General features: G+C 38.5%; 1 protein-coding gene across 3 annotated transcripts in view; it reads right to left on the bottom strand.

The window, feature by feature from the left end:
• Positions 1 to 6,560: 6,560 nt before the first annotated feature.
• SATB1 (SATB homeobox 1) overlaps positions 6,561 to 25,068 on the bottom strand; it is a gene marked incomplete at both ends in the record, with an annotated part of 72,946 nt that continues 54,438 nt past the window's right edge. Inside the window, 3 exons of one of the 3 annotated variants that reach the window (XM_079705330.1) lie at positions 6,561 to 7,058; positions 8,770 to 8,916; positions 9,504 to 9,707. In XM_079705330.1, coding sequence (XP_079561456.1) covers positions 6,561 to 7,058; positions 8,770 to 8,916; positions 9,504 to 9,707 — 849 coding nt within the window. The remainder of the gene's footprint in view (positions 7,059 to 8,769; positions 8,917 to 9,503; positions 9,708 to 25,068) is intronic. The other 2 variants (XM_079705331.1, XM_079705332.1) reach the window with 2 other exon arrangements.

Here is a 25,068-nt window from a genome sequence, read left to right as displayed (position 1 = left end):
GATAAACAACAATGTCCTACTGTATAGCACAGGGAACTATATTCAATATCCTACGATAAACCATAAGGGAAAAGAATATATACATATATAAAATAATGTGTACATATATGTATATATGTATAACTGAATCACTTTGCTGTAAAGCAGAAATTAACACATTGTAAATCAACTATACTTCAATTAAAAATATATTAATTAATTAAAAAAACCCACCGCCAAGAGGATTGTCCATGGGATATGGGTTTCATTCCATACCATACCCCAACACTTCTTCTAAATGGTCTGATCTCATTCATACATTTATTTGCTCACAAGTGCATATTTCTTTGAGTAATATAAACAAAAAATGTTGAACTTGTTCATATATGGCTGACTGTAACTGTAGATAAAGCATTGCACGAAAAACTGCGGATACTAGGTAGAAAGTTCTACTGATGCTAGATGCAGAGTTTCACCTCTATGTTATTTTTTTTCTTAGATGTTCAGTAGAATAATTTATTTTCAGAATCATCTTGACACATTCTGACATTTGAGTGGTTTGATTTTATTTGATGTATTACCCTTTTTTAAAAATAGGATACATGCCAAACGCCTCTATGAACTTCAGTGTTTCTAGCATAGAATTATTAATTAGATTCAGTTCTTCACTTGAAAAATAAGCTTACTGGACTGTATCAATTGGAGTGTGTGTTAATTTAACATAGTTTGAAATATAGGAATTGCCAAATGCAGTTAACTTTGTATGTTATTTCTATTTCTTGGAGCACATGCTCCTATTAAGAGATTTTTTTTTTTTCTCCCCAGGCTAAGAAGATTTTTTCTGTCCTTTTTAATTTTGCCTTCATGGGCACATTGCAAATACTCTACCTCACTCTGTTTTTCAGGTCCATCGTAGTAAAGCCAATTCTTTGTTTCTCTGCTTCTCACCTGTTTCTATTTATTTGTGTATAAGATGTCAAAGGAAAATGAAAAGTAACATCTCAAAATACCACCTTGAAAAAGAAAATGCCAACAAATTCTTTTCTGCACCTGAAGCTTTTAATTCTTTAATCCACCATGGAATGTTGCTTAATTACATATTTTATTATGCATAACTGAAAATTATGTACTTTAGTTTCAACAGTGATATGAAAGCACGTATTGTTTATAAATAAAGAGCGGCTGGTTTGCCTCTCTTTTTTTGTTACAAATATTTGTGGAATTCTCAAAAGTTCTCTAAAACTGGCTTTTTGAAAATTCTCAGAGAGCTCCGAGGAAAACTTCATTTTAATATTTTCTTTAGAAACCAAAAAATTCATTACTTTGCAAAAGCAAGACGATGTCACGTCATTATGGACAAAACCCATCGAATAGTTTCGATATTTTCATACGTTTCATCAAAATTTTAGCAAGTTTCACAAAGTATTTATTAATGGAAAAGTGTTACAATGGTTGAACTGGGTGATGAATCCTTGCGGGTGCATTATAAATACTATTCTCTCTACTTTTTTGGGTGTATACGGAAATTCCTATAATAAAATGTATGTTTAAAAAAATTGGTGTATATGGATTTTACAGCAGAGTTTTGGGGTTAATATTTTATACACTTGATTTCAATTACTTAGTGATGGACTTTTTCATATTAGTAAGATACATTACACTCTTTCTGACAATATCGAATTGCATTTAATTGTTTTTATATTTTCTGCATTTGAAAAAGCTCTTATTAAGCAGTAAACAGAGATAGAAATTTGTAGATAGAAGACTTGGGTTTGAAACAAATATGACCACCTTAACAGCTGAACAAATCAGTTACCCTATTTGACTTTCCCCTCCCTTGTGACTGCCTTAAGTACTCATAGTGGAACGGAGATGGTGTGGCAGTGCCTTGTAAAATGAAGCATTCTACCAATGATGCTGCTATTATCATTTTAAGCATATTTGAGGGAAATGCTAGGGAGGGGCCTCAGAAGGTAGAAAGCCTTGGTATGAGATCTGATACAACAAATATTTGGAAATTAAAATTGGAAACAAAGGTGGAGTAGGTGAAAGAGGCTGTTGGGCAGGTTTGTGTGCTGAACAAATGCTTATTTTGTATCACATTGCCACAGGCTCAGTGAATTAATGCACACGCTTAAATATTTGAACTTTCTCAGCGTTCTCATTTAACAGGTACTGATGGTTCTCCTGTGAGTGGAAAATCAAAGCAGCCCATGGGACATATTTTCTTTGCGGGGGTGGGGGCATAAGGCCATGGAAAGAGACTGTCACTGTCATGAAAACTTATCTGAATACCATAAAATGCAAATATTCAATAACAGTAAAAAATGCAACTAAGAGTAAAAAAATAATGGGCAATACTTAACTCAGTGCAAAATGTCACTTTAGAGTTTCTCTGTATTTTCTTTGCAAGGCAACAAAAATAATGTACTGCTCTGTTTTTCCTCACCCACCACCTCATCAACTAGTATGAGAGAGAACAGGGCCCTAGTCATGTGCTTTTGATCACAAGAGGGATATTAGCAGTTGAAATAGTTGACAGAAGAAGGTGACTTAATATACAACCTTGATACAGGGCAAGAAACCAAAATGAGATTTTTGTAGAATTATTTTGATAAAATTAAACTTGGAAATACGTATGATCCACATAAGGAGGGTAATGTAAGGAAGGCTTAAAATGTTGTTCATCATTTAAACATGAATTCCAAACTATTTTTACTTAACATGTGGTATTGTTAAACAGGTAATAGTATTCTGGACATATAATTTCTATCACATTTCTTAAATGAGGGTACTTCATATTTCATCAAAAATGTGCATGTTAACAGATGTAGTTTAGCGTTTGTCGAAAGACATGCAAGTATTTAGTATTTACATTAAACGGATTGTCTCAGAAATGCTGAATCCATGATATGCTCCCTTAAAAAGCAAAAAATATTTATTTGTAAGGTTAACTACAGTATCAGTATCTTCTGATATTTTAGATAGGATTAGTATTTTTGGACCTCTATTGGTTTTCACACTATCATACAAATTCTGGCTTGCTTTAGCACAACAGTCCAATTTCTATTGGCTATATAATATGGTAGGTATACACATTTTAATTGCTCTTTTTGAAAATATCACCAGGCAGTTCAGAATACCTTTTATTGATAATATCGTGACAGTCAAGGACCTTAATATCAGCCAATGATAACAATATGGAATAGGGTAGAATTGAATAATGGAATGTATGAGATTGTCATTTTCATTCAATCTTGAACAATTGGAAAATGTTTTCTACTCAAGCTATATATTTTAGATAAGCACAGTTAGATATAGATATCACTAATGCAGAAAAAAACCACTTCTTTTAAGCTCAGAATTCCTTAGGACTAAATGTTAATCAATACACATCTTATATATAATATGTACAGGCTTTGTAACCTAGTGCCATGCAACTAGGGCACACATATCAGTTACCTTGGTTTTCAAACGTTATGTGTCATCTCTGCATGTTATGTGCCAAGGAGATACTATCAACATTATTTTTTGCATAATGTGCAAGTATTATATGGCCACAGAGTGTAATACAAATTAGTGGCAAAGTGCTGAGGGAAGGAATCCATGACAGATTCAGATGCACAAGGTTGAATATTACCCGTAAACTACCTGACTCTGCTAAGGTCTTAACAGCACGAAGCGCTATGTCATGCCCATCTTTTAAAAGTCTCTGAAATACATGCACACAGTGAAGTTTGTTCAAGGAATTTTACCATAGTCTCTGGCAACACTGGGACTGGTATAAGCAATATATGACGTTGGGGGAGCCATGTGGAAGGTTCCCCAGACAAACCTCTTGCAAAATGTGCCATCTTCCCTGAAAACAATTTTGCTCACTCCATCATGGCCGTCATTGTTTATACACATGTGCTTTTTCTTTTTTTGGTTTAAAAAGTCATATTGGTAAGATTATGCTGCTTGAGTTAAAGGGCCTAAGTGAGAATTTTATTAGTATTGTCATGTTGATTTCTTACACACACTCAGCAACTCATTGAAAATGTTATTTCCAAAGAAGTTAGGAGGTTACTGGGAATAAGAAAATCTTAATTCACAACCCAAATTCTCCTTCTAAATATTATTAAATCTGACACCTTGTATGAGGTGTTGTGCTGGTGTAGGAAAAAAAAAAAAAACCTACCCTCTGCTCTAGGTTTTCCCTTTAAACTCAGAGAAAAGAAAGAAGGTAGGTTGTTTTTCTTTAAGCTTCCTGGCATATTATTCTATTTAATTATTATTTTTAATACACACTATCTACTTTCTATTTTAACTCAAATTTCTTTTGCTTATTTTCTGAACCCTAGTAATAAGCAAGAATATTTAAAAGTTTTTCTCATTTAATGAAAAGAATTGAAAACTTTTCCAATATAATTTTAAGTTTACAGCAAACCAGGTGCCTTTGAAGTAGTCAGCTGTGCTTCAAAAGTAAATAGTAACTTTGAAAGCTGAATTGGGAGTTTTCAGTGATCCCATTTTATTTTCTTAAATTCAGCATTAAAGCAGTCCAGTTGCCCGCCGATGGGGCTCATCAGGGCCCAGGGAAAAGATGGGCAGGAATAGAGTGGGCGATTTCAGAAGCAAAGGAAAACATACACCTGCTAACAAGCAGGAAATCTTAAAAAGCAGCAGCAAAAGATAAAGTGAATGTGAAAAAAAAATAACCAAAACTGCAACACTGGCCCCAATCCTTTTCATGACCATTAGCACACCTCACTTTATATCTTGGAGTTTTACTGAGTTTCATGTTGCAAGAATTTTGAAGTGCGTGTTTCAATTCCAGCCATGTTATCCTTATTTTCTTCATGGAGGTCTTATAGTTATGACATACACAACCAAATGAGCTCAGAGTTATTAAGTTATATTCCATTTACAACTTAAAAAAAATACATTGCTTACTAAGGAGTTTTTAAACAGAAGGTCCATTTTTTCCCCTATTTATGTTACTATTAATGGCCTTTAAAAATATTCATACATCAGCTTAAAAAAAGTGTCGCCATGATGGAAGTATTGTGAAGTAAATGCAGATGAATCCATTTTAAGCACCTATCTGCTAGAGACTGAACTGATGTCTTTGTTGGCGAGTCTTTTGACCATCCTCCTATCTCTGTTTATTAATATGTTAACCAAAAACAGGTTATCATCTTCATTGTTAAACTTAAAAAGGGAGCATGTGTTTGTGATTTAAATATACAGTGTTTCAAGTGACTTTTCAACTGCTCTTTTTCAATATCAAGAAAGTATTAACATGCATCTAACTGAGAGGGCCGTCTTGGACTCTGTAAGTTACTTCACATAAGCAGACAAACCCTACCATGTCATACCATACAAACAATTTTAATTGTGTAGTTACAGTCAATAACCACTCCTAATCAGAACATTTCTGCATAAAGAAAATTGTGATACTTATAAAAACAGCCAGCTGTAACAAAATAGCTGGTGTTTTCATAGCCATAAACTCATAAAAAAGAAATAACACCTTTATACAGAAATTTTATACAGATGTAGCTTTAAAATTGATTGTAAACCAAAGGAAGACACATTGCAAACATCAATTATTTTCACATTAATTGCATAATTTTCTAAGGTGATCTATTAGTTTTATTTACCTAAGCTTATTTGCATGATAGTAAAAATTGCATACAACAATAAGAGTGAAGCTTATAGTATGAATTGCTTGGATAACATAGAGCACTTTTTATAGGCAACTGTGTAAAGCACATTTTATCTATTTAAAACTTTTAAGACACTTTGTTTTACTGCCCATCAAAATACATTTATAAATAGAAAAGAATCAGTATGGTAACAAGAGAAGCAATTTTACACTTAACGGAAACTTCCAAAAAATTAATTACAACATGATGCTGCAGGATCTACAAATAAATAATGAGGACTAAACTGTGTTTCACATTTTCTTTTCATTTTTTAAAAAATCATGTAACAATGAGAATGAAAAAAAAATACAGTGAACTTTTATTTCCAAAATAAAAACAAATTTGAATTACGGCAGTGCCATATAATACAAGGCATTTGTTGGCATATGTCATCTTTAAACTGCATTCCACAGTCTATAGTTCTTTTGTAACATACAATAGAGTAACAAACTTTTTTCTTTTTTTTTTTTTAAAACCAGGGGCGAGTTTCCAAAGATCAGTGTGAAGTGTTACAGAAATAATTAAAGGAAGGAAATAATAATCACAGAAGTTATAATGCTTGTTTGAGGCTCCAGAATAATAATTTAAAAAAAAATCACTGGTATCATGCTTACGGGGTACACACCTGGGTGTGTTCCGTGAACACAAATTTTCATTTTTAATACCAAACAATCCGATGCTTCACCTGGGGCTGCCAAGCAGTTTGTAAAAGAGAGCAAAACGCTTAGTGCAGTCTGAATCATCCTTTCTCGACTTTCCTGTTTGTGCAAGTTTCTGAAGATTCATTGGCCAAACAATGGACAACAAGGTTTGCTGAGCGAGTACAGGGTGGACCTTCCGTGTCGTTAGTCAATTTCACTGGTGATGATGGAGGAAAAGAAGACTTTCATCTCAGTCTTTGACGTCGGCGTTAATGTCTGTGTTCCCTTCCACCGCCAGCTCGTCTTCTAGTTTCACCGAGAAAAGGGTGTTAGCATTTTTGTCTTGGACACTCTCCTCCAAATCCTTAAGCAACTCCTCTTCCTTGTACTCGGCCACGTCCACCTCCAGGCCCGAGTTGTCCTTCAGCTTGCCGTGATGTTTGAGATAGTACCGCTGGTTCTGAAAGAACTTGATGATGGTGTACTTGGGCAGGTCCAGCTGAGCGGACAGAGTCTGGATGGCCTCCTCGTCCGGGTACAGGCCCACGTCCTGGATGAAGCTCTGCAGGATGCCCAGCGCCTCCACCGAGATCTTGGTCCGCGGCCGCGCCTTCTGCCGGCTCTCGTCCTCCGCCTCGGCGGGCGCGGCCACGGTGGGCTGCCGCGGGGGTAGCCGGGGCCCGGCCGGAGGCTGCTGCACCTGCGCCTGAGCGGGGGGCGGCGCCGGCTGCGGCTGTGCCTGCGGTTGCTGCAGGAAAGAAACAAGTACAAGGTCAGCGGCGCGCTTGGCCACCGTGCACGCAGGATCGGCCACTGCGCTGCGGCCTCTCCCACTGCGCATGCGGCCTCCCAACGAGCGAGCACGTGGTCAGGGATCCCACATGCACCTGCCTGGACCGGGACGGGGACAGGGATCCCGGGCGAAAAGGCAAGCCAGCTAAATGGCCCACAGTACTAGGAAGAAAGTCAAAATGATCACCAGGAAGGGAGGAATTAAGAGGGCTTGGGGGGCTCCTGGGCTTCCTCGTCAGAGGTTAGGCTAGCTCACGGTGGCTGGAACTCGGCGCTCTGAAAATGTGAGCCATAAACCTCACCAGAAGGATACGCATCAGAGGCGAAGACAGCAAAGCAAATTATGTCAATAATTGACAAAGATTTTAAATGAAGATTGGGAAGTAAGGATTTCAAAGGCATTTTCGAAAGGTGAGCTGTGGAGACTTGGGGAAGGAAATGTGTGTTTTGTCCCATTTCACTGGATGGGTAAAACGTTGAGCAAGCATACGCATACAAAGTCTTATTTTCGTTGCAAATAAAATGGGTAAGCCTCTGCTCTTCTGCAGCATAGCCCTTGTGAATCCAAAGGGTTTTTGAGATTGTCACGTGTGAATGTCCTACTAGACAGTTTCAATCTAACAGACACACAGATTTCTTACCAAATTGCACTGGGCTGACACTGCAAGTTTGTTTCTTACCGAAAAGTAAAGGTTCCATCCATCCCACAACGGCTAGCAAATTGTTTTGTCTATACTAAACTCATATGTGATTAGGATTTAAATTTAGTGTATACAGACACTTTTTCATAATTAGTATCTGTATATATGCTGTAATTTCCATACACAATCATACATAACAAACGTGTGACACATGCACATAATATATACATTCCATATCCAAGGTTCTTATCAGCAAAGCAAATCAACCCGAGGAAGCCCAAAATACTAGAACGTTTGTACTGTGCCCTAAGCATTTCCTTAATCCCCCTAAGAAGCAATTTTATTAAAAACGATTTACATTTTCAAACAAGTACTATTTTTTTTAACTTAACACATGTCTTTTTTGTTTCTGTTTTTGCTAAACAGTAAATTTTTCAGGCTTTCACGATTATTTTAGTGCTTGATATCCTAAGGGATTCTCTTTTTCAATTTATCTTTAATATATAGTCAAAGGTTTTTTTTCCCTTAGTGGGTGGATAATGCTATTATTGTGTACATATGTGTGTGTGTGTGTGTGTGTGTGTATTCCTCCCCTTCCCGCGGCCCCTCCCCCCCCGCGGCCCCTCCCCCCAATAGCAATACCAAGAAATAATATGCAGGTGATTCAACAAAGAGAGCATAGAGTTTTAGGACTCTGGAAGGCAATGGCATTTTCCCTGAAAGGGGAAAGCTAAAAGCGTCCCCTTAGATTTAACACAAATAATTTGTACAGCTCAAGTTCAATTTCAACACACTTCCTAAGCAATGGAGGCTAACAACGACCTGGACCCAGAGCTTCCCAATCTGAATTCAGTGGGGATGAATTTAGTGGATCCACTTAGTGGATGAGTGGAGACAGGTCGCGGGATGAGACAAGCTGAGCCCGAGGCTGACTCTGCCGGCACAGTGATCTTCGGCCAATGCCGCGGTTAGCATGGCCTTTGCAAGGTTGAGCATCCTGACCAAGAGAGCAGGTCTTGGCACCACCCTCTCTGTGTGTCCCTGTCTTGCTGGCATAGGTAACTTGTGCCTGCTCACCTGAGGAGCAGCACCACGCCACGGTGCAGGGGTTGGCAGGCCTGGCAAGAAAACGCCTCTAGACTCTCCTTTCCCAGGGGTCTTGGGAGAGGGGCTCTGAAGGAAAGACAGACAAAAGTGACTCACCCCTAACCTGTGCTCCCTAAGGCTGTGAGGATAGAGCTACAAAGTGAAGGCAGGGCCAGGGAGTCAGAAGCCAGAAGCCAATTTAGTTTCCCTCCCCTCCTCTCTTTTGGACAGAATCCAAGGTATACAGTTGTGATCCAATAAACTTCCTGTACAGAAACAGCAGTCACGCCTTTCCTTGGGGACAGTATTGGTACTCATTAAAAAAAGAGGTGGCATTCTAAAAATTCTGATTTTTCAAAAGCGACAACAAAATTCTTAAGCTCTCACACAACAAAACAACCCAATTCTAACAAAGACAGACTTGCCAAATAAGTGTAGAAGGGGGTTCCACCGCTTTGGGGGAGGGGAGATGAGAGGAGAGGAACACAATACACATGTTGGAACACGTGTGTTCATTTCCCTTTTCTCCCCCTGAGTGAGATGGCAGTGTATTGTTATCTCTTGCTCAGAAGCCTATGTTTAGACTGGCGGAAAGAAGAGAAACGTTCGTTTCCCTGCTAAGTTTAAACCTCTATTTACCGAGCGTTATATTGAATTGGCCAAGGTAAACGAACCTGAATCTGCTCTGCGGGCACGTGGATGATGTGGGGCGGCCGGTCGCCATGGTGATGCACCGCGTTGCTCTCCTGTTCATAAATGGCATCGCGTTCAGGCTGAGGGAGACTGAGGAACCTTCGGATCATGGAGAGGTTCTCCCACAGGGTCCTGTTTTCTGGAGAAGGATCTTCTTTCCAGCGTAATAGCTCACACAGCCACCCCTTAGAGACAAGGGCATAACAGGTCAGTTCAGACTGATGGTAGGGGGAGGTGAAGGGGGGTCGGCTGACATTTTCCATTAGGAGCTAAAAAGGAAGGACCCTGTGAAGTTAACCTTTTTCACAAGCTAAAAACACTCCAGGACCTTCCCTGGTGGCGCAGTGGTTAAGAATCCACCTGCCAATGCAGGGGACACGGGTTAGAGCCCTGGAAGATCTCACATGCCGCAGAGCAACTAAGCCCGTGCGCCACGACTACTGAGCCCATGTGCCACAACTACTGAAGCCCGCACGCCTAGAGCCCGTGCTCCACAACAAGAGAAGCCACCGCAATGAGAAGCCCGCGCACTGCAAGGAAGAGTAGCCCCTGCTCGCCGCAACTAGAAAAAGCCCATGTGCAGCAACGAAGACCCAACGCAGCTAAAAATAAATAATTAATAAAGATAAAATAAAAAATAAAAACACCCCAATCTGTTAAAAAAAATTTTTTTTAACCTGTTAAGAGAGAATAGCTGTGGCTATCGCGGAAGAGGGCTCTTTTTTTTTTGTATTAGAAAGGCAACTCTGTGTGAACATGTGTGTGTGTAAGTGTGCAGGAAAGGGAGAGAAAGGACGTGTGCAGTTATGTGAGCAAGAATGTTGTCCAAGGTAAGGCACTGTATTTAGAATGAGCATTAGAAGAATTCTCCAAGACGGAACTTTGCAGAAAGACACCTCGGAGTCCTCCCTGCTGCTATGTACAAACATGGTTCATCAAGTGAGCATTTTAATAGAATTCCTGGGCTAAGAGACAAGGAAATGTCCAATGAATGCCGAAACCTGAACCTCTCTGATGCCTCCTAAGGCCCAGTTTCTGATCCTCAGATTCTCAAGAACCGAGTGGTCCGACAGAGTACGCTGTCTCACATTCTCATGTCTCACATTCTCTAATCATCATCTCAAACCTTCTTTATCTTGGCCGCCACGATGGACACTAAGCAATGGGGTGGATTGCAATGGGGTGGACAGGAAGAGGGAAGAGGTCCCACCCACACCCCCTTCACCAGCCAAGGCAACCAGCCCCAGCTGCCGTGCTGCCTGTTGTTGGCCTGCAATCATACTCTTTTCTGGAGAAATGTCTTGGAGCCATCGCACCTGGAGATGCCCGGATGCTTACTCTACCCCTTACTAGCCCCTTCACCCTGGGGTGGCCAGCGACTGGCTGACCCACCCTCTTGCCCCACAGTGACGACTCACTCTATCCTTTAGAGATGGCCAGAGATGGCCCTCCCCAACCTTCTCATTGCCTTTCCCCATCAATACGGACTTTACCTGAGACCACGTTCTTTCCTGATCTCTTCCTCTTTCTTGTTCTCCTGAATGCCTGCCGGGTCCTTCACCAAATCATGAGCCCCTGATTCCTTATCTTAGCCTCTGTTTTAGGGAACTCGACCTAAGACAAAGGGGTTTCTTGGAAATTCTAAGTAAATTAGTTGGATGGGAATGGAAAGAGTACAGTTTAGTATCTGATTTTTAGAACTGGCCAAAGGGAGTTGCTTTTTTGTTGTTGTTACTTCTGGGTGACATCAGAAAATGGTGTGACTTTCCTTTCCTTCTTCTCAAACTGAACCACTGGAGAAATTCTCTTCTAACTGTAATATACAGTGGGAAGAAGCAAGGCCTATTCTCCCTGAAATGGCCTATTTGAAACATTTTAAAAGGAAAGATGGAGACTGATAACACTAGCTTCCCAAGGCACACCTACCACCCAGTCAAGGGTGACAGCTGCTAAACCTCATGACATCTACCAGCCTTAACCCTAACTAAGAGGCCTTTGATTCTCCATTCAACATGTTGTTTAATTAAACAAATAATTAACCTACAGACGGTCATGTAATCATGCACTCATTTGATGCTACTGAATGCATAATTCCAGGCTAAGAGAACAGACAGTAAACTGAAGATTTACCTGAAAGAATATTAGCTCAATAAAAAATAAAAGTAACTGTGATGACAGTGTCACTGAACGTGCTTCTCTTCTAACCATGGCAGTTCTATGCTTCTTTCTGGAATCATATGGTGACATGTCACATTTTAGCTCTATTTATGTGAATAGAACATTAACTACAAAACTGTATTTGAGTATTTGAAATATTTGAGACCCACTTGCATATGGTGCCCCAGAGATGTTTATTTAGCTCTTACTGACAAATATTTGCTCCCTCGATTAAGCCATGAAAATATTTTATATTTTCCTACATCTAAGCTATTTCTTTACACTTTACCTCTATGTTTTGATGCAGGGCAGGTTTTAGATCTGTCTTCCTGAAGGCTTGAATATTAACTATGGTTAATATTACCCCCCCCACCCCTGTCTCCATTCTTCAGCTATAGCAATTGACAGGCCCCTATGCCTAAACACAGCAAATTGCTACAATTTTATTTACCATTCAAGAGATGTTAGAAGGTTCATCAAGAACAGACTAGTTTTTTTCCCCTTTACTTAGCTAGAATTATACTATTGCAATAAGTGCTTAACATTGAGCATGTCTTTTTTTTCTTAGCAATAAATGCTTGTAACTAAAAATTGCTAAAAGTTAAATTAAGAACGACTCATAAGGAAATCTTCTCAGAGAAAGCTGAAGAACTCCAATAATTTTTCGAATCCTTTTAGAAACTTTTAAAAGTAACACAGAGATCAGTTAGCACTTGCATATATGTGAAAAAAAAACAAACATGTGGATCACAGATGTTCTTTGGAAAAGAAAATCATTAGTTCTTTTAAAATGGCTAATAATGATAGTTAATTCCTAAACAATCACACTCATGCTGGTTTCACAAATATTTCAGAAAAAGAGCCCTGACTCATTCAACAAATATTTTGCTCATATTGTCACTTCTTTGTCTCTATACTTATGAGACGGATTCTTATTTTTATTAATTGCGCATGACTAACATAACATTTCCAGTAGTTTGCTATTAACCTCTGCCCTTAAATAATACTTCTAATTCCTTATCTAAAAATAATGTGATGAATTATAAATCTGAAGCATGTCTCCGCTAGCCTTTCAAGAGACGTGATGATTTTAAGAGACTGAAATCAGATGCTTCTTAGAAAAATATTTAACGGTGCGTGCAGCTGGGAACTGTTAGTTCTACAAGGGTATTCCAAAAAACAAAAATGGGGGGAGGGGCGGTGTGCTGTGCGTCGCCCTCAACAAATAACGGAAAACAGATATTCTGACAGGCTAGTTCTTTGTCAGCAGAGAAATCAACTGGCTCATTCCCAATTTACACTGGCAAAAAGAAGATCAATTTATTATAATACCATTTAAACACGTCGGAATATTCTGACGCCCTCCAATCCTATCGATCGAGACTCTATTAATGATGACAGTAATCTGATCTATGCTTTGCAGAAAGTGACGAAAAAAGCCAAATGCTTTCTAATTCCCCAATACCTTTTCCTAGGTCACTTCTCCATAAGCCGTATCATTAGGGCAAATAAAGACAATGATATGTCAGAATACTGGTAATATGTAACAAATAAAAATAATGATTTCCCCATGTACTAGATTGGTTTTTTAAATGATACACGCATAGATTTACTGGGTGGAGGAGGTGAATAAGGTGCTGCACTTTGTTGCAAAATGTGAACATAATTACCTTTTAAGCCAGGTCTCTGGGACTTAAAATATCGTAAGACCATAGGCGGGGGTAGGGAACTGCTCTGACAATTAAATTAGATCACAACTGTTCTGAACAGTAGAAAAGACAGGAGACTAACAGCCTTAAAATAATGAGACTGATCTATTCTCAGAAAACTAAAATGGCACAAGGAGCAACCTAAACTTTAAATGGAGTAAATTTGCAACATTGTACTGAATATAAAGAGGGCAAAATATAAACAGTAGCCACATGTAAGTAAATAAGTAAAACTTTCAGGATGTTCCTACTTTTCAAACTGACAAAGTTTAATTTGACACCTTCTGTTCTAAACCCTTTGTTTCTATTCAAAATCACGCCTTGAGCTGTTGCTATCAATCACAGCACTTCCCCTATTACTTAAAAAAAAACTGGCATGGACCCTGAACAAGCTGAAAATGCCAAGCAGATGAATTCTGAGATAATATGTTCAAACCTGTTATAGACAACACAAATCCTGTAAAGTTATGTATTGTAAACCTACATTTATTGAGAACTAAAAGTCTTGAATCCATCTGCCACAAAGGAAATACTGTTATGTACTTTATAGGAACCAAGAACCATCTGTAAATGTCTTGCCACTGTAAGCAAGAAAATGGTGAAGATGCTAAACCTCAGACTGTATGAAATCAATAACATTCTTTGGACTGGTTTTGGTTAGGGAATCTATGAAAGACATGGAAGATCAGAGGGGGAGAAAAAGGAAAAGAGAAAATGCAGAACGACTGCCAAACCAGTACTGAAAAAAAGCAAAACAAACTCAATGACAACACAATGGCAATTTATCATGGTCCATGAAACACATGACTGTATGCTCATTTTAAAGGAAAAATTAGCAGTTCTAAACTCAATATTCTAATGATGTGCTTTACCGACAGAATCTTGTTGTACCACACTGAAATAAAAATTCTGGCACCTTCATCTCTCAGCTGCTTAATTTCCACCCAAACTCAATCTCTGATTTCCACTCCACTCTTTTTAGAACAGTTAATTCAAGTCAATTCGCTGCTTCTATCATTTTAACAGATAAGGGGTGCACAGTGATTTTTAACTGAGTCAGGAAAGCAACCTCATTTCACGAATGAATTTATTGTACCTAGGCTTCCTCACACACATAAAAAGAGAACCCTTACAAGGCCTGGTCTGTGACAGAGCTGGGAGCACGTAACACAACTAGTTTTCCAGGGGAAAAGAGACTTCAGTGTTCTCTGAGAGAAAAAAAAAAAGTCACTTAATACAATATACAGATATGTATATATTATCATTATCTACATATACATTTTAAGCCCAAGAGCTATAAAGAGAGAAAGAAAATGACAAATAATTCTCCCTGCAACTAAGAAGGAAAAAAACATTAAAAAAAAAAAACAGAATGGGTAATTTGAATTTTAAAAAGCAAAACATTTCACAGTCTGTATTTATTCTCCCACTCCTTACCCTCATCTTTCATGTGTTGTTTGCAGGAGTATTTTGTTCCAATCTCTGGGGCATATAGTATAATAATATATGATATTAAAAGAAATCAATCTAAATAGGGAGGTATTTGATACAAACATTCTAGTGGAAAGCATGAATTACATTTTAGCAAGTATTAGGAACAGGATTAAGTACATAATCCATTAAATAGTACTTCTCACACACAAAAATTTCAGTACTGTAGACTAAACTACACCAGGAATTTTGAATGAGTACATTTTCAACAACAACTAACTAGAGAGCTAGCAATTTATCATTCAGCAAATAATTTTCTACTGTTAAAAGAATCTGTTACTTATGCTAATGAAGACAGTTTTTAATTTGCCCACAAACATGCTAATAGAGGGCAATTTTTTTTTTTTAATTTACAAAGCTATCTGTGCTCGTGGGTAATTTCATATCAATGTTCTATAAGCTGGGGTGGGGGGGAAATGGGTTCTAATTGTCAGAACTACTGAATCTTTTACCTACCCCAACATAAAGGTTGAAAGAAATCACAAAAGATGCAAAGTGACTAATGGTATTTTAAACCACCCCCTGAATGTTCCAGAAGGGTTCCATTTTCACACTTTTTGTGCTTTATGTACACTCTGCCTCAAATATAGTATTAATACATATTACTTCCTCCATGCCCCTAATGCAGAGACACACAAGGCCTGATGGGGGTACAATCCCACTTCTGGGTGTGAGGCCTGCATCCTTCCTTCCTTCACACAACTTTAAACCTTTTTTTTCAAGAACAATCATAATACTTTGAACAGTGAGAAACAAAACAGCGGCAAAGCACTACTGAAAGCATTTTCAATTATTTACTAGGTTAAAAGGGTGAAATGATACTTTAAATACATCAGATTTCATCGTCTGGGCCATTTTTTGGTGGCAAAGTGGTATTGATCTTTCCAAATGCTGAAAATTAACTATTTTCCAGAAGGTCATTATTTGATTAAAGGCATTAAAGTTGAGGGCAAAGAAGCGATGCACTTTTTTCTCCCCATTCAAATCATCATATAATTTAATAAAAACCATCCCCTCATGTCCTGTAATAAAAACGCTTATCTTAAGATATTGTTCTTTACCTAACATATTAACCTTTAAATGTTATGAAGTTCTTGAGGAGAAAAACCTTTGCTAAAGCAGATTATTCTATAACATAATGAGAGGTCCCTGCCATTAACATTAATAAAGATACATGTTCTCTATGGAATTAGCAGGAAATACATGAATCTTCCTTTCCAGTTTACTAATATCTACTTTGTGTAAAGAGAATTTCAGCAGGCACTACAAGTAACTTTTTCCTGCTAAGTTAACATTGGTTGGATTCAAGAAAACATGGGAAATAAATTTGAATAGAGGCGCAGCAATAATTGCATTTGCCATTCGAAAAGTAGCATATTATACTCACTTTATTCAAAGATGGGTTTTAAAAAGAAACATACTTAAATGGAATATATGTATATGTGTGTGTATCCCCAAATATATTTTATTTTCAAGGTGTGGTTTCTGATGCTTGTATTTTTGCTGGGGGAAAAAAACCCAATCATACTAGTTTTTAAAATTATTACTATTTTAAACGTCTAAACTGTTACTGTTTTAAACTCTCTCCAGACTCTATAGTTTATTTAAGGGACTCAATATCTTAGCCAAAAATCTGTGGGTTTCCATACTGTGGTAGTAATAGGACATAAAATGGCTACCCATGAATTTCTCACTTGAGTAAATTTTTGCCACTTTGTCTTTAAGAGGTTAAGTGCATCTAGCAGAGTTTCTGGAGGTTTGGCATTTGTGAAAAGAAATGTTTCTACAATCTAGGGGAAGCTCACATTAAAATTTACTGAATTTAGAAGGAATATTCAGAATCACTGGTAAATGATTTTTATTTTTCAATTTTGCTTAAAATTTAACCAAGCCAAAAAAAAAAAAAAAAAAAAAAGACATCATTTGTTTTCTGTGGTTTGATTGTTCACCTCTTTTTCACCTTCTCAAAGCCACTGACTTTAGGGAACACATAAATATGGTGTTTTCTTTTCCTATAGATTGTTTGGTGTGTAACAAGATTATCAGATGGCCAGGGTAGATAAAAACATAAAAATGGTTCTCACTTAAGACTGTCAGGGAAGCTTTAAAGAATATTTTCAAGAAGAATCTGAGAAGGAGTAAAAGGAGGACTGAAGATAAAACTATGAAATTCTAGACAACATATTAAACTAGCTGGCAAGAAGATAATCTCTTAATTTGACTGAAACAGAGGATTTCCAAAGAAAGCCTTCATTTTACTTTTAAAAAAGTATATTTGGAAGATATCTAATTTAAAGATTATTTTTTCATAGGCTTCAAAGCTGCTTTCAGGATGGTTTCTTCAAAGTTTAAATGAAACAAATAAAAATCTGGCTTACATGTCCAATACCTGAATACAGACTTTGAAAAAGAATTTGTTTTTCCCTCTCAATCCAGGATTTTTTTTTTTTTTTTTGCGGTACGCAGGCCTCTCACTGTTGTGGCCTCTCCCATTGCGGAGCACAGGCTCCGGACGCACAGGCTCAGCGGCCATGGCTCACGGGCCCAGCCGCTCCACGGCATGTGGGATCTTCCCGGACTGGGGCACGAACCCATGTCCCCTGCATCGGCAGGCAGACTCTCAACCACTGCGCCACCAGCGAAGCCCCAGGATGTACTTTTGACATTACGTAAGTTTCAGTGATATGGTTTGGCTCTTGTTTAACATTTATACTCTCTGTCTTAAAAATCTTAAGGGAGGGGAGGGATAAATTAGGAGTTTGAGGTTAACATGCACACACTCCTATATACAAAATAGATAACCAACAAGGACCTACTGTATAGCACAGGGAACTCTACTTAATATCTTGTAATAACCTATAAGGGAAAAGAATCTGAAAAAAGAATAGATATATAGATATTAAACTGAATCACTCTGCTGTACACCTGAAACACAACATTGTAAAGTAACTATACTTCAGTTTAAAAAAATCCAAAGAAATAAAAAATAAAATACCGCATCTGTTTAACAAAAAAATCTTAAGTTCTTATTCTCTCCTCACTCTTCATAGCAAGTGTCATTAAAAGACAGAAAACACCATATCCCCAAGGTTCATGCTGTAACACTTGCATCGATTTTCACCTCTGTTTCTACCATAAAGAATCGTCTTCTCCTTTCCATTCTACCCACCACTGACTTGTCAGCGCTGGGGTACATTTTCCTTGAATGATGCTCTTAGGTACCAAACACTCTTTTTAATTATGCCCAATGGACAATTATCTTAATTTCTGAACAAAACAGCCTTTAAGTAATCACTCCTTTTCCTCTCTTAACTTAGGGGAAAGTGTATACCAATGACAACTAGAGTTTTGGGGAAGAATGAGAAGACAAGGGTTATCATAGAGAGTTGTGATCCCTACAAGAAGCAAATAAATACGATGCTTGACTTGGCCTGTGGAACTTCCTGACAGGTAAATACACAGGTTTAATTAAGCTTTCTTGAATCCCCTTCGTCCTCTTTGAGATGCCCTTGGAAAAGGGAGGCTGGGATGAAAACCACTGCTGTGGTCTTTGCTTTCAAACTACCCAAAGTTATCCTACTGCTCAAAATGACCTTCAAAGCTTCCCAAGACAGAGAAAAAGGTCACCCTCCCTAGAGGTCACTGAAGGTTCCTTCAATCACACTTAGGTCCTAATTCATTGGACCATTTGTTAACTGTTGCCCATTTCCCCACATTCTACTCTCATTCCCTATACTGTTCTCTTGAACAGGAAAGTGCTGTCCCCTTTTTTTCTGCCCACCCGAATACTAACGGTCCTTCCAGCCACTCTCAACCACCTCAGTATACCAGTCCAGGGTTACATCCTGTTATAGGCATTTACGTACGCAACCTTGAGCAAATTACCTCTCTGAACCCCAGATCTTCCTCTACAAAGTGCAGATAATAATGGTACTCATCTCACAAGACTGTGGCTGGTACAAATGAAATAGGATACGTTTAGCCCAGTGTCTGGTCCGTGATAACTACAAAAAGGTCTAATGGACTTAACCAAAAGCATTTCCCTTAAATGGCTCACAGTACATTTGGGAAGAGGCAACATTCAAAAATAACTACTAGAGCAAAGCAGTATGCAGTGAAGGTCAGTGAGGGGCAGACGTCCAGTGGGAAACAAGAGGACAGGAAGAAGAGATCCACTGGGGTGGTCAAGGAAGTCTTTGCTGATGTAGAGTCATGTTGGTTTGGCTTTTAAGAATGGGCAGTATTTAGAGTGGGAAGAATAATGAAAAAAAAAGATGAATTAGCAATATGCTAGGAAAAATAGACTAGTTGCTTTGGAATCCATTCTTTCGTCATTGCTTTTTACCATACTTTCTTGAGGATGCAACTTAATTACTGTGACTTCATCTCCTCTTTAAAATGTACTTCTAAGATCTATTTGTTAAGAAAGTCTGGATTTTCATTTTAACACCTATTCTACTACTGACTAGCCCTGTAACCTTGGTCAAGTTCCTTGAGTTCTCTAGACCTCAATTTTCTCCTCTGTAAAATGGGGGTAATGTTACCACCACTCACAGTGTTACTTAAATATACCTCAGTAGGGAATTAAAAAGTGGGTATAGCATATGAATGAATGAAAGGCATATATATGCACACACACATGTGCATGCACGTATATGTGTATACATACATATGTATACGTACATGCATACACACATACACGTATGTGTGTATGCAAAGAACAAAATCAGGTTATTGCTAGTTAATTAGGATTATGTTTTTTCCTCCTTTATGCTTGCATTAAAATTTTTTTTCTAGATTGGCTAGTACTGTTTTTTAATTTAAAAACAACATAGCAAACGGCTTCAATTAAAAAATATGATTTTTCTTCTTTGTTTCCTCCATAAGCGAACAATCATGAATCCCTGTCAATTCTACTCCTTCAGAAGGCGTCTTGAATTTGTTCCTTCTTTTCCATTCCTACTGCTCTGGTTCAGGCCCTCAGCATTTCTTCCACGAACTAAGGCTGATGGGTTTCTTTATTCCAATCCACCCCCATCTCTGTTACCTGAGTTACATTTATCATAAACAAATGTCAATGCAAAGAGCCCCCTGAACAGCATACTCTACACTTTCCTTCACCCAAGGGGCTTGGAGACGCTTTAAGGCTCACACTTGAATGAGTGAGTGTAAAAATATAGCAAAAGATTTCCTGCAACACTGAAGCAGCAGTAAGCTGGGGGGGATCAAAGGAAAACAGAAAAATGGCACAGTCTGGGACATTTAGTTAGTGGCAAAAAACCGTATACACCTCTACAATTCCTGAGGGCATTGTGTATTGCAGCAAAGTCCAACAACTTACATTCATAATAATGTTGCATTTCAAAGGAATAAGATTCAAAGCGAGCTGAGCCTAGTAGGTGTAAGAGGCAGAGAAGCACTATTAAAGGCTTCTATCGAAGGCAAATACATTAGACTGTTTAAAGCAGAAGCTTTCTGGGAAACTTACCTTTTCCCAAATCCCTTGACCCCAATAAATATGTGCTCTTATACTGTAATATTATGAAGCAAATTTCTTATCATGTTGCATTCTTAAGTCACTATGAAAAATTTACAATCTTTATTTTTCTCTTCAAATTTATGATGATCACTAAGAAAAACTGTTGCCGAATACCTGTCCATGCCATGTGCAAAAAAAAAACTATAAAAATATGAACGTATAAAATGAATAATTTTTAGGTTATGATTGACTCGATACACTGGTTTGTTTGCTGACAAAAATAATTTATTGTCAGGTTAATTTAAACAAATATTTCTGCCACTGCATTTTTAATTGATTTATATAAAACTTTTCAATATTGCAGATATCTCCTCAGATGAGCTATACTTTCCATTATGCATATTGAGGGGCTGGGAATTAAAAATTTAAATCTTCCCTCTATGATATTCTAGGAGAGATAACAAAAGAATTTTTAAAACCAGGGGAAGGCAATTCGGGATTGTAAAAGTTATGGGACTCATATCTTAGAGGAACAATCAAGCGGGCAGGGTCATTACAAGCTCCCAAGTTGCTTATGATTTTGCTGATAAAGTAACACCCATTTTGTGGCCAAAAACCACATCATTTTACTCATTATGCAAACCGACTCATCAGAAGTCGGCTTAACTGAGTGACTCAAATTTTGGGATTCAGAAGTAGGCTTTAAAAAAAGAAAGCGTAAGTATTTCTAGAAGCATCATGGGGGTCCCAGTGATAATGGCCAGGTTAGAAATTTACCAATGAAAGGAGACAAGGGAGGCTGGGGCCACTCAGGCCGGCAGTTGCACCTCACAACCACTGGTCCTGTGTTACACTGGGGAGGGCAAGTCCAGAGAGGGGCCCGGGGCAGAAGGACAGGGGTGGAGTCTGGCCCTATCCTGTCTTTCTGAGCACAGGGTCCCCTGCTGGGACTACCTTAGGAATATGCCCACTTTTGTGAGGGCAAACTTGTGATCAGATGAATTTGCTTTTGAATCATTCCACCCTTCTACAAAAAACTACAAAGTGCCATCTACGTGGCATCTACTGTGAGGCTAAGAGATGCGGGGACAGACATAATAGGGAATTATTTCTCCCAGCACTTACTGTCCAGTGAGGTAAGAACAGCTTGAACTTCATGTGTAAGCTGATAGCAAAGGTGTAGTTTAACTGGCAAAAAGTTTCTAGCCTAAGGGCAAAGGTACTCTCTCCTCGAATGCTGGAGAAAGTTGCCTGTAAGGTTTTTGTTGTTGTTTGAAATGTCATTGCAATGATCTGATCATAAACCCTGCTTACATGCTCTGGAGTGAAGGGCACTTGAAAAAATAAGCATCGAAAAAGTAATAAACAAATAACAATTCTTTCCCAGGCAAATTCAAGAATTCCTCAGCTAACATGTTAAAAAAACATATCATTTTTTCTTCCAACACACAACTTATCTAATCATTGGTCTCATCTCTTTTGCACCATGGACCCTTCTGGCAGTCTGGTAAAGCCCACTGTTGTGAGAACAATGTTTTTATGTGCCTGAAATAAAATGCATAAAATTACGAGGAAAACCAACTGTACTGAAATACAGTCATCCAAACTGTATCATACAGTAATATATGTGCTTCTTTATTAACATAACAAATAGCAAGATCTAGGAACAGATCTAATAACTACCGTAATTTCGGAGTGATGAGCAAAAAAATAGTATTTTGAGATATCTGCAATAAAAATGTGATAGGAAAATATTTGTGATTTTTATTGGTGACAAATTCATAGGTATTGCTACTACTACTGCGACTTGTTGCTTATATTGATAATTAAATAAAATGTCAAATTTCAGTAAGACATTAGTGAAAATAAAGTGTTTTTATTCTATTCAAGTTCATGCATGGACCCCCTGGGGGAAGATGGGACAGAGGTTAAGAGCTCCTGAAGAGGGTGCCCCCTCCAGTATATATGTGTCTGTATACATACATAGATACATACACATATATATTTCAAATATTATTCCAGAACTATCTTATATAAGCTCCTAGTAGATTACAAAACTTTGGTATTTATAAGTTCTTGGAACAGATCTGCTTATCATGTTTGTTTGTTTGTTTGCTTTTTGCCACTAAAGGACCATGCCTCTTAGAGATGGGTTGGAGGGAAACAGTTAATCACTAGGTAATGGTTCCCAGACTGCGTCCTGAGGAGGCCCAGCTTTCCACCAGGGGTGTTTCAGCAGTGCCCTGGCTGTGTGTGTACATAGGGTGGGGTGTTGATGAGAACACCCCGCCCCCAACCAATCCTCAAGTCAATCAGAATGGGGGAAGACTTTTATCCCATTTACGTATTTCAGTTCTGGATGAGCTTTTGTTCATAAAACAACAGTTTTACAGGTTGAAATTTCCTGATTAACAACTGCACGAGCACATATATATACCTCACTGTTTTTCCCTGGTCCTGTTACAAACTCAGTAAATGGGTTTACCACCTCTGAATAAAGAAAGCATCCATACTCTGACTTAGTTAACTAACGTCATACCACCCCAATAACTATAAAGGTAAGCAAGATTAGTAGAGTATCCTTTGAGAAATGTCTGTATGTGCCAGGAGAGGAACACTATCAATTTTCCAAAGACACCTGGGTTTCCCAAATAGAAGAGGATAAAGTAGCAGGGCAGATACAGGATGGAGGCGGGGAAAGGAATGGAATTAAGGCAGGTGCTTGCTGTTGGGGGCTGGAGGTAGAGGGGGGAAGTCTTACAAATCAAACAACGGTTGGTCTTTCCTCTCATCACCTCTTCAAAGAGCAAATGGTCACAAAGGACACGCCTTTAAGATGTGAGAACAGGGCAGAAGGAAGCTAGTCAAAGGATTAAAGAAAGAAAAGAAAGTGAGTAGGAAAGAGGGTAAAGGAAGTGGGGATAGGTAGAAAATGAGCACATAACCATCTCATCACTTTATATTATATATAATGCAATGCTAAGTTTATCCAAAAATATAAACACAATTTTCTGCCTAGAAATTAAGCTTGATGGATAAGGCTTTAGTCCTTATGGTTACCCAGGGTCCAAGTTATTTAGTCTCTTTAATCAAAATACTAAAATAAAATCATTACCCATTAGGCTATTACCCTGCCCCCAATCTCCAAACACACAAGCAAAAATTAATTGGAAGCCCGGAAGAAAGAAGGCAATTTAGACAGTAACAGCTTGGCATGGACTGAGCTGGATTTCCTAATAGCATTTGTCTGTTTGTGAATGTATATTTTATTTATAGCCTTCACTTTCTTGACCGTATTGAAAGTAATTTATTTTTACCTAATCTGCATTGCATTTAAACCACCAAATACTCCATCAATGTACCAGCCAAGTAACACCCTGACAAGCAGCCTAGTGTTGGTACCAGAAGTAAAATGGGTAAACATTTAAAGGACACACTTGGGGACGGGCACTCCTCAGCAGCTATTAAACGCTTGCTACAGGTACCAAGTTACAAACTGCAAATATGGGCTTCAGGATGTTCCTTCACATCAGCAGCCATTCCCTGCTTCCTCCTCCTGGCTTACTCTCCATTTCACGAACCTCTTCCAAACCTGTGATTTCTCACGGACTGAGTCTATTTTTTCCTCTTTGATGTGCTATCCTGCCCCTGAAGAACTTGCATTAATCCCCCAAAATGAGAAGTTAAAGGTGGACTTTCAGGCATCAGTGAAAAACCCAAAAAAGACATGTTAAAGGGGGAAACTCTTGAGCAATCTCTAAGTCATATGGTGTTGGCAACCACTACCTCACCACATAGTAAGCCAAGCCCACGCCCAACTGAATGAAGCTCACCTCCTCTCTCTAGTGTCCTGACTTTGCTAGGTCCCTGATGAGAGAGGGGGATCTTCCAGTTTTCTAGCAACAAGTCTCAGATGAGATCATATCAAACTTGAGCTCATCTCACACTGTATAACATGGAGTTCATACCCTGGATTCCAAACAATCAGTTCTCCGCACTATATGCCACACATAAATAACCCTTTTGGGCTACAGACCTCAAAATAGCACTTTGTCCCCACAAACTAAGCCCTTCCATTATTCAAAACCTTGCCTCCTTTGTGACTCATTCCCAGACTAACACACCTGTCAGCGGGACCTTCAGTCAAAATAGCATCCTTTTTCACACTTGTGAACCTGTTTCAGCAACAAACTCACAGAACCTGGAACTACCTGGGACATTACAGAGTCCGACCCAATCTATGTCACCTTCCTGAAGGGAAAGTTAGAAGCCTGAAAGGTCAAGCAACTTGCCCAGGGAAATCCACAACATGGTAGACAGGAAATGGGGACCCCCACCCCCCACTCTCTGCCAATCCTCAATGCTCTCTCTGAAAGATGCAGTTTATGTACAAGTTGTTATATAAACCACGTGTGACTTTATGGACAATCCTATTTCTCATGTAGATAATCAGGAACCATGCCCTCCCCTTCCTTTCAGCTTGGAATAGAAATGTGAGCTACACTAACAGACGATATTGATGACTTCGACAATGCTGATGAAAAATGCAGACAGTGGTCCAAAAGAAAACAGCAGAAAGTATTCAAAGAAACTAATTCTCCTTCCTGTACATTTTCCTAAGGATCTGAGGGCAGTGGAGAAGAGCGACTGCAGAGTGGCTGAAGAAGGTGGACTGAGCTGAAAGGCAGGATCAAGTTTATAAATTCCTTT

The sequence above is a fragment of the Hyperoodon ampullatus genome, assembly GCF_949752795.1.
Source record: "Hyperoodon ampullatus genome assembly, chromosome: 5".
Taxonomy (NCBI): Eukaryota; Metazoa; Chordata; class Mammalia; order Artiodactyla; family Ziphiidae; genus Hyperoodon; species Hyperoodon ampullatus.
The sequence above is the reverse complement of the archived record's forward strand: the minus strand, read 5'-3'. Positions and strand labels throughout refer to the sequence as shown.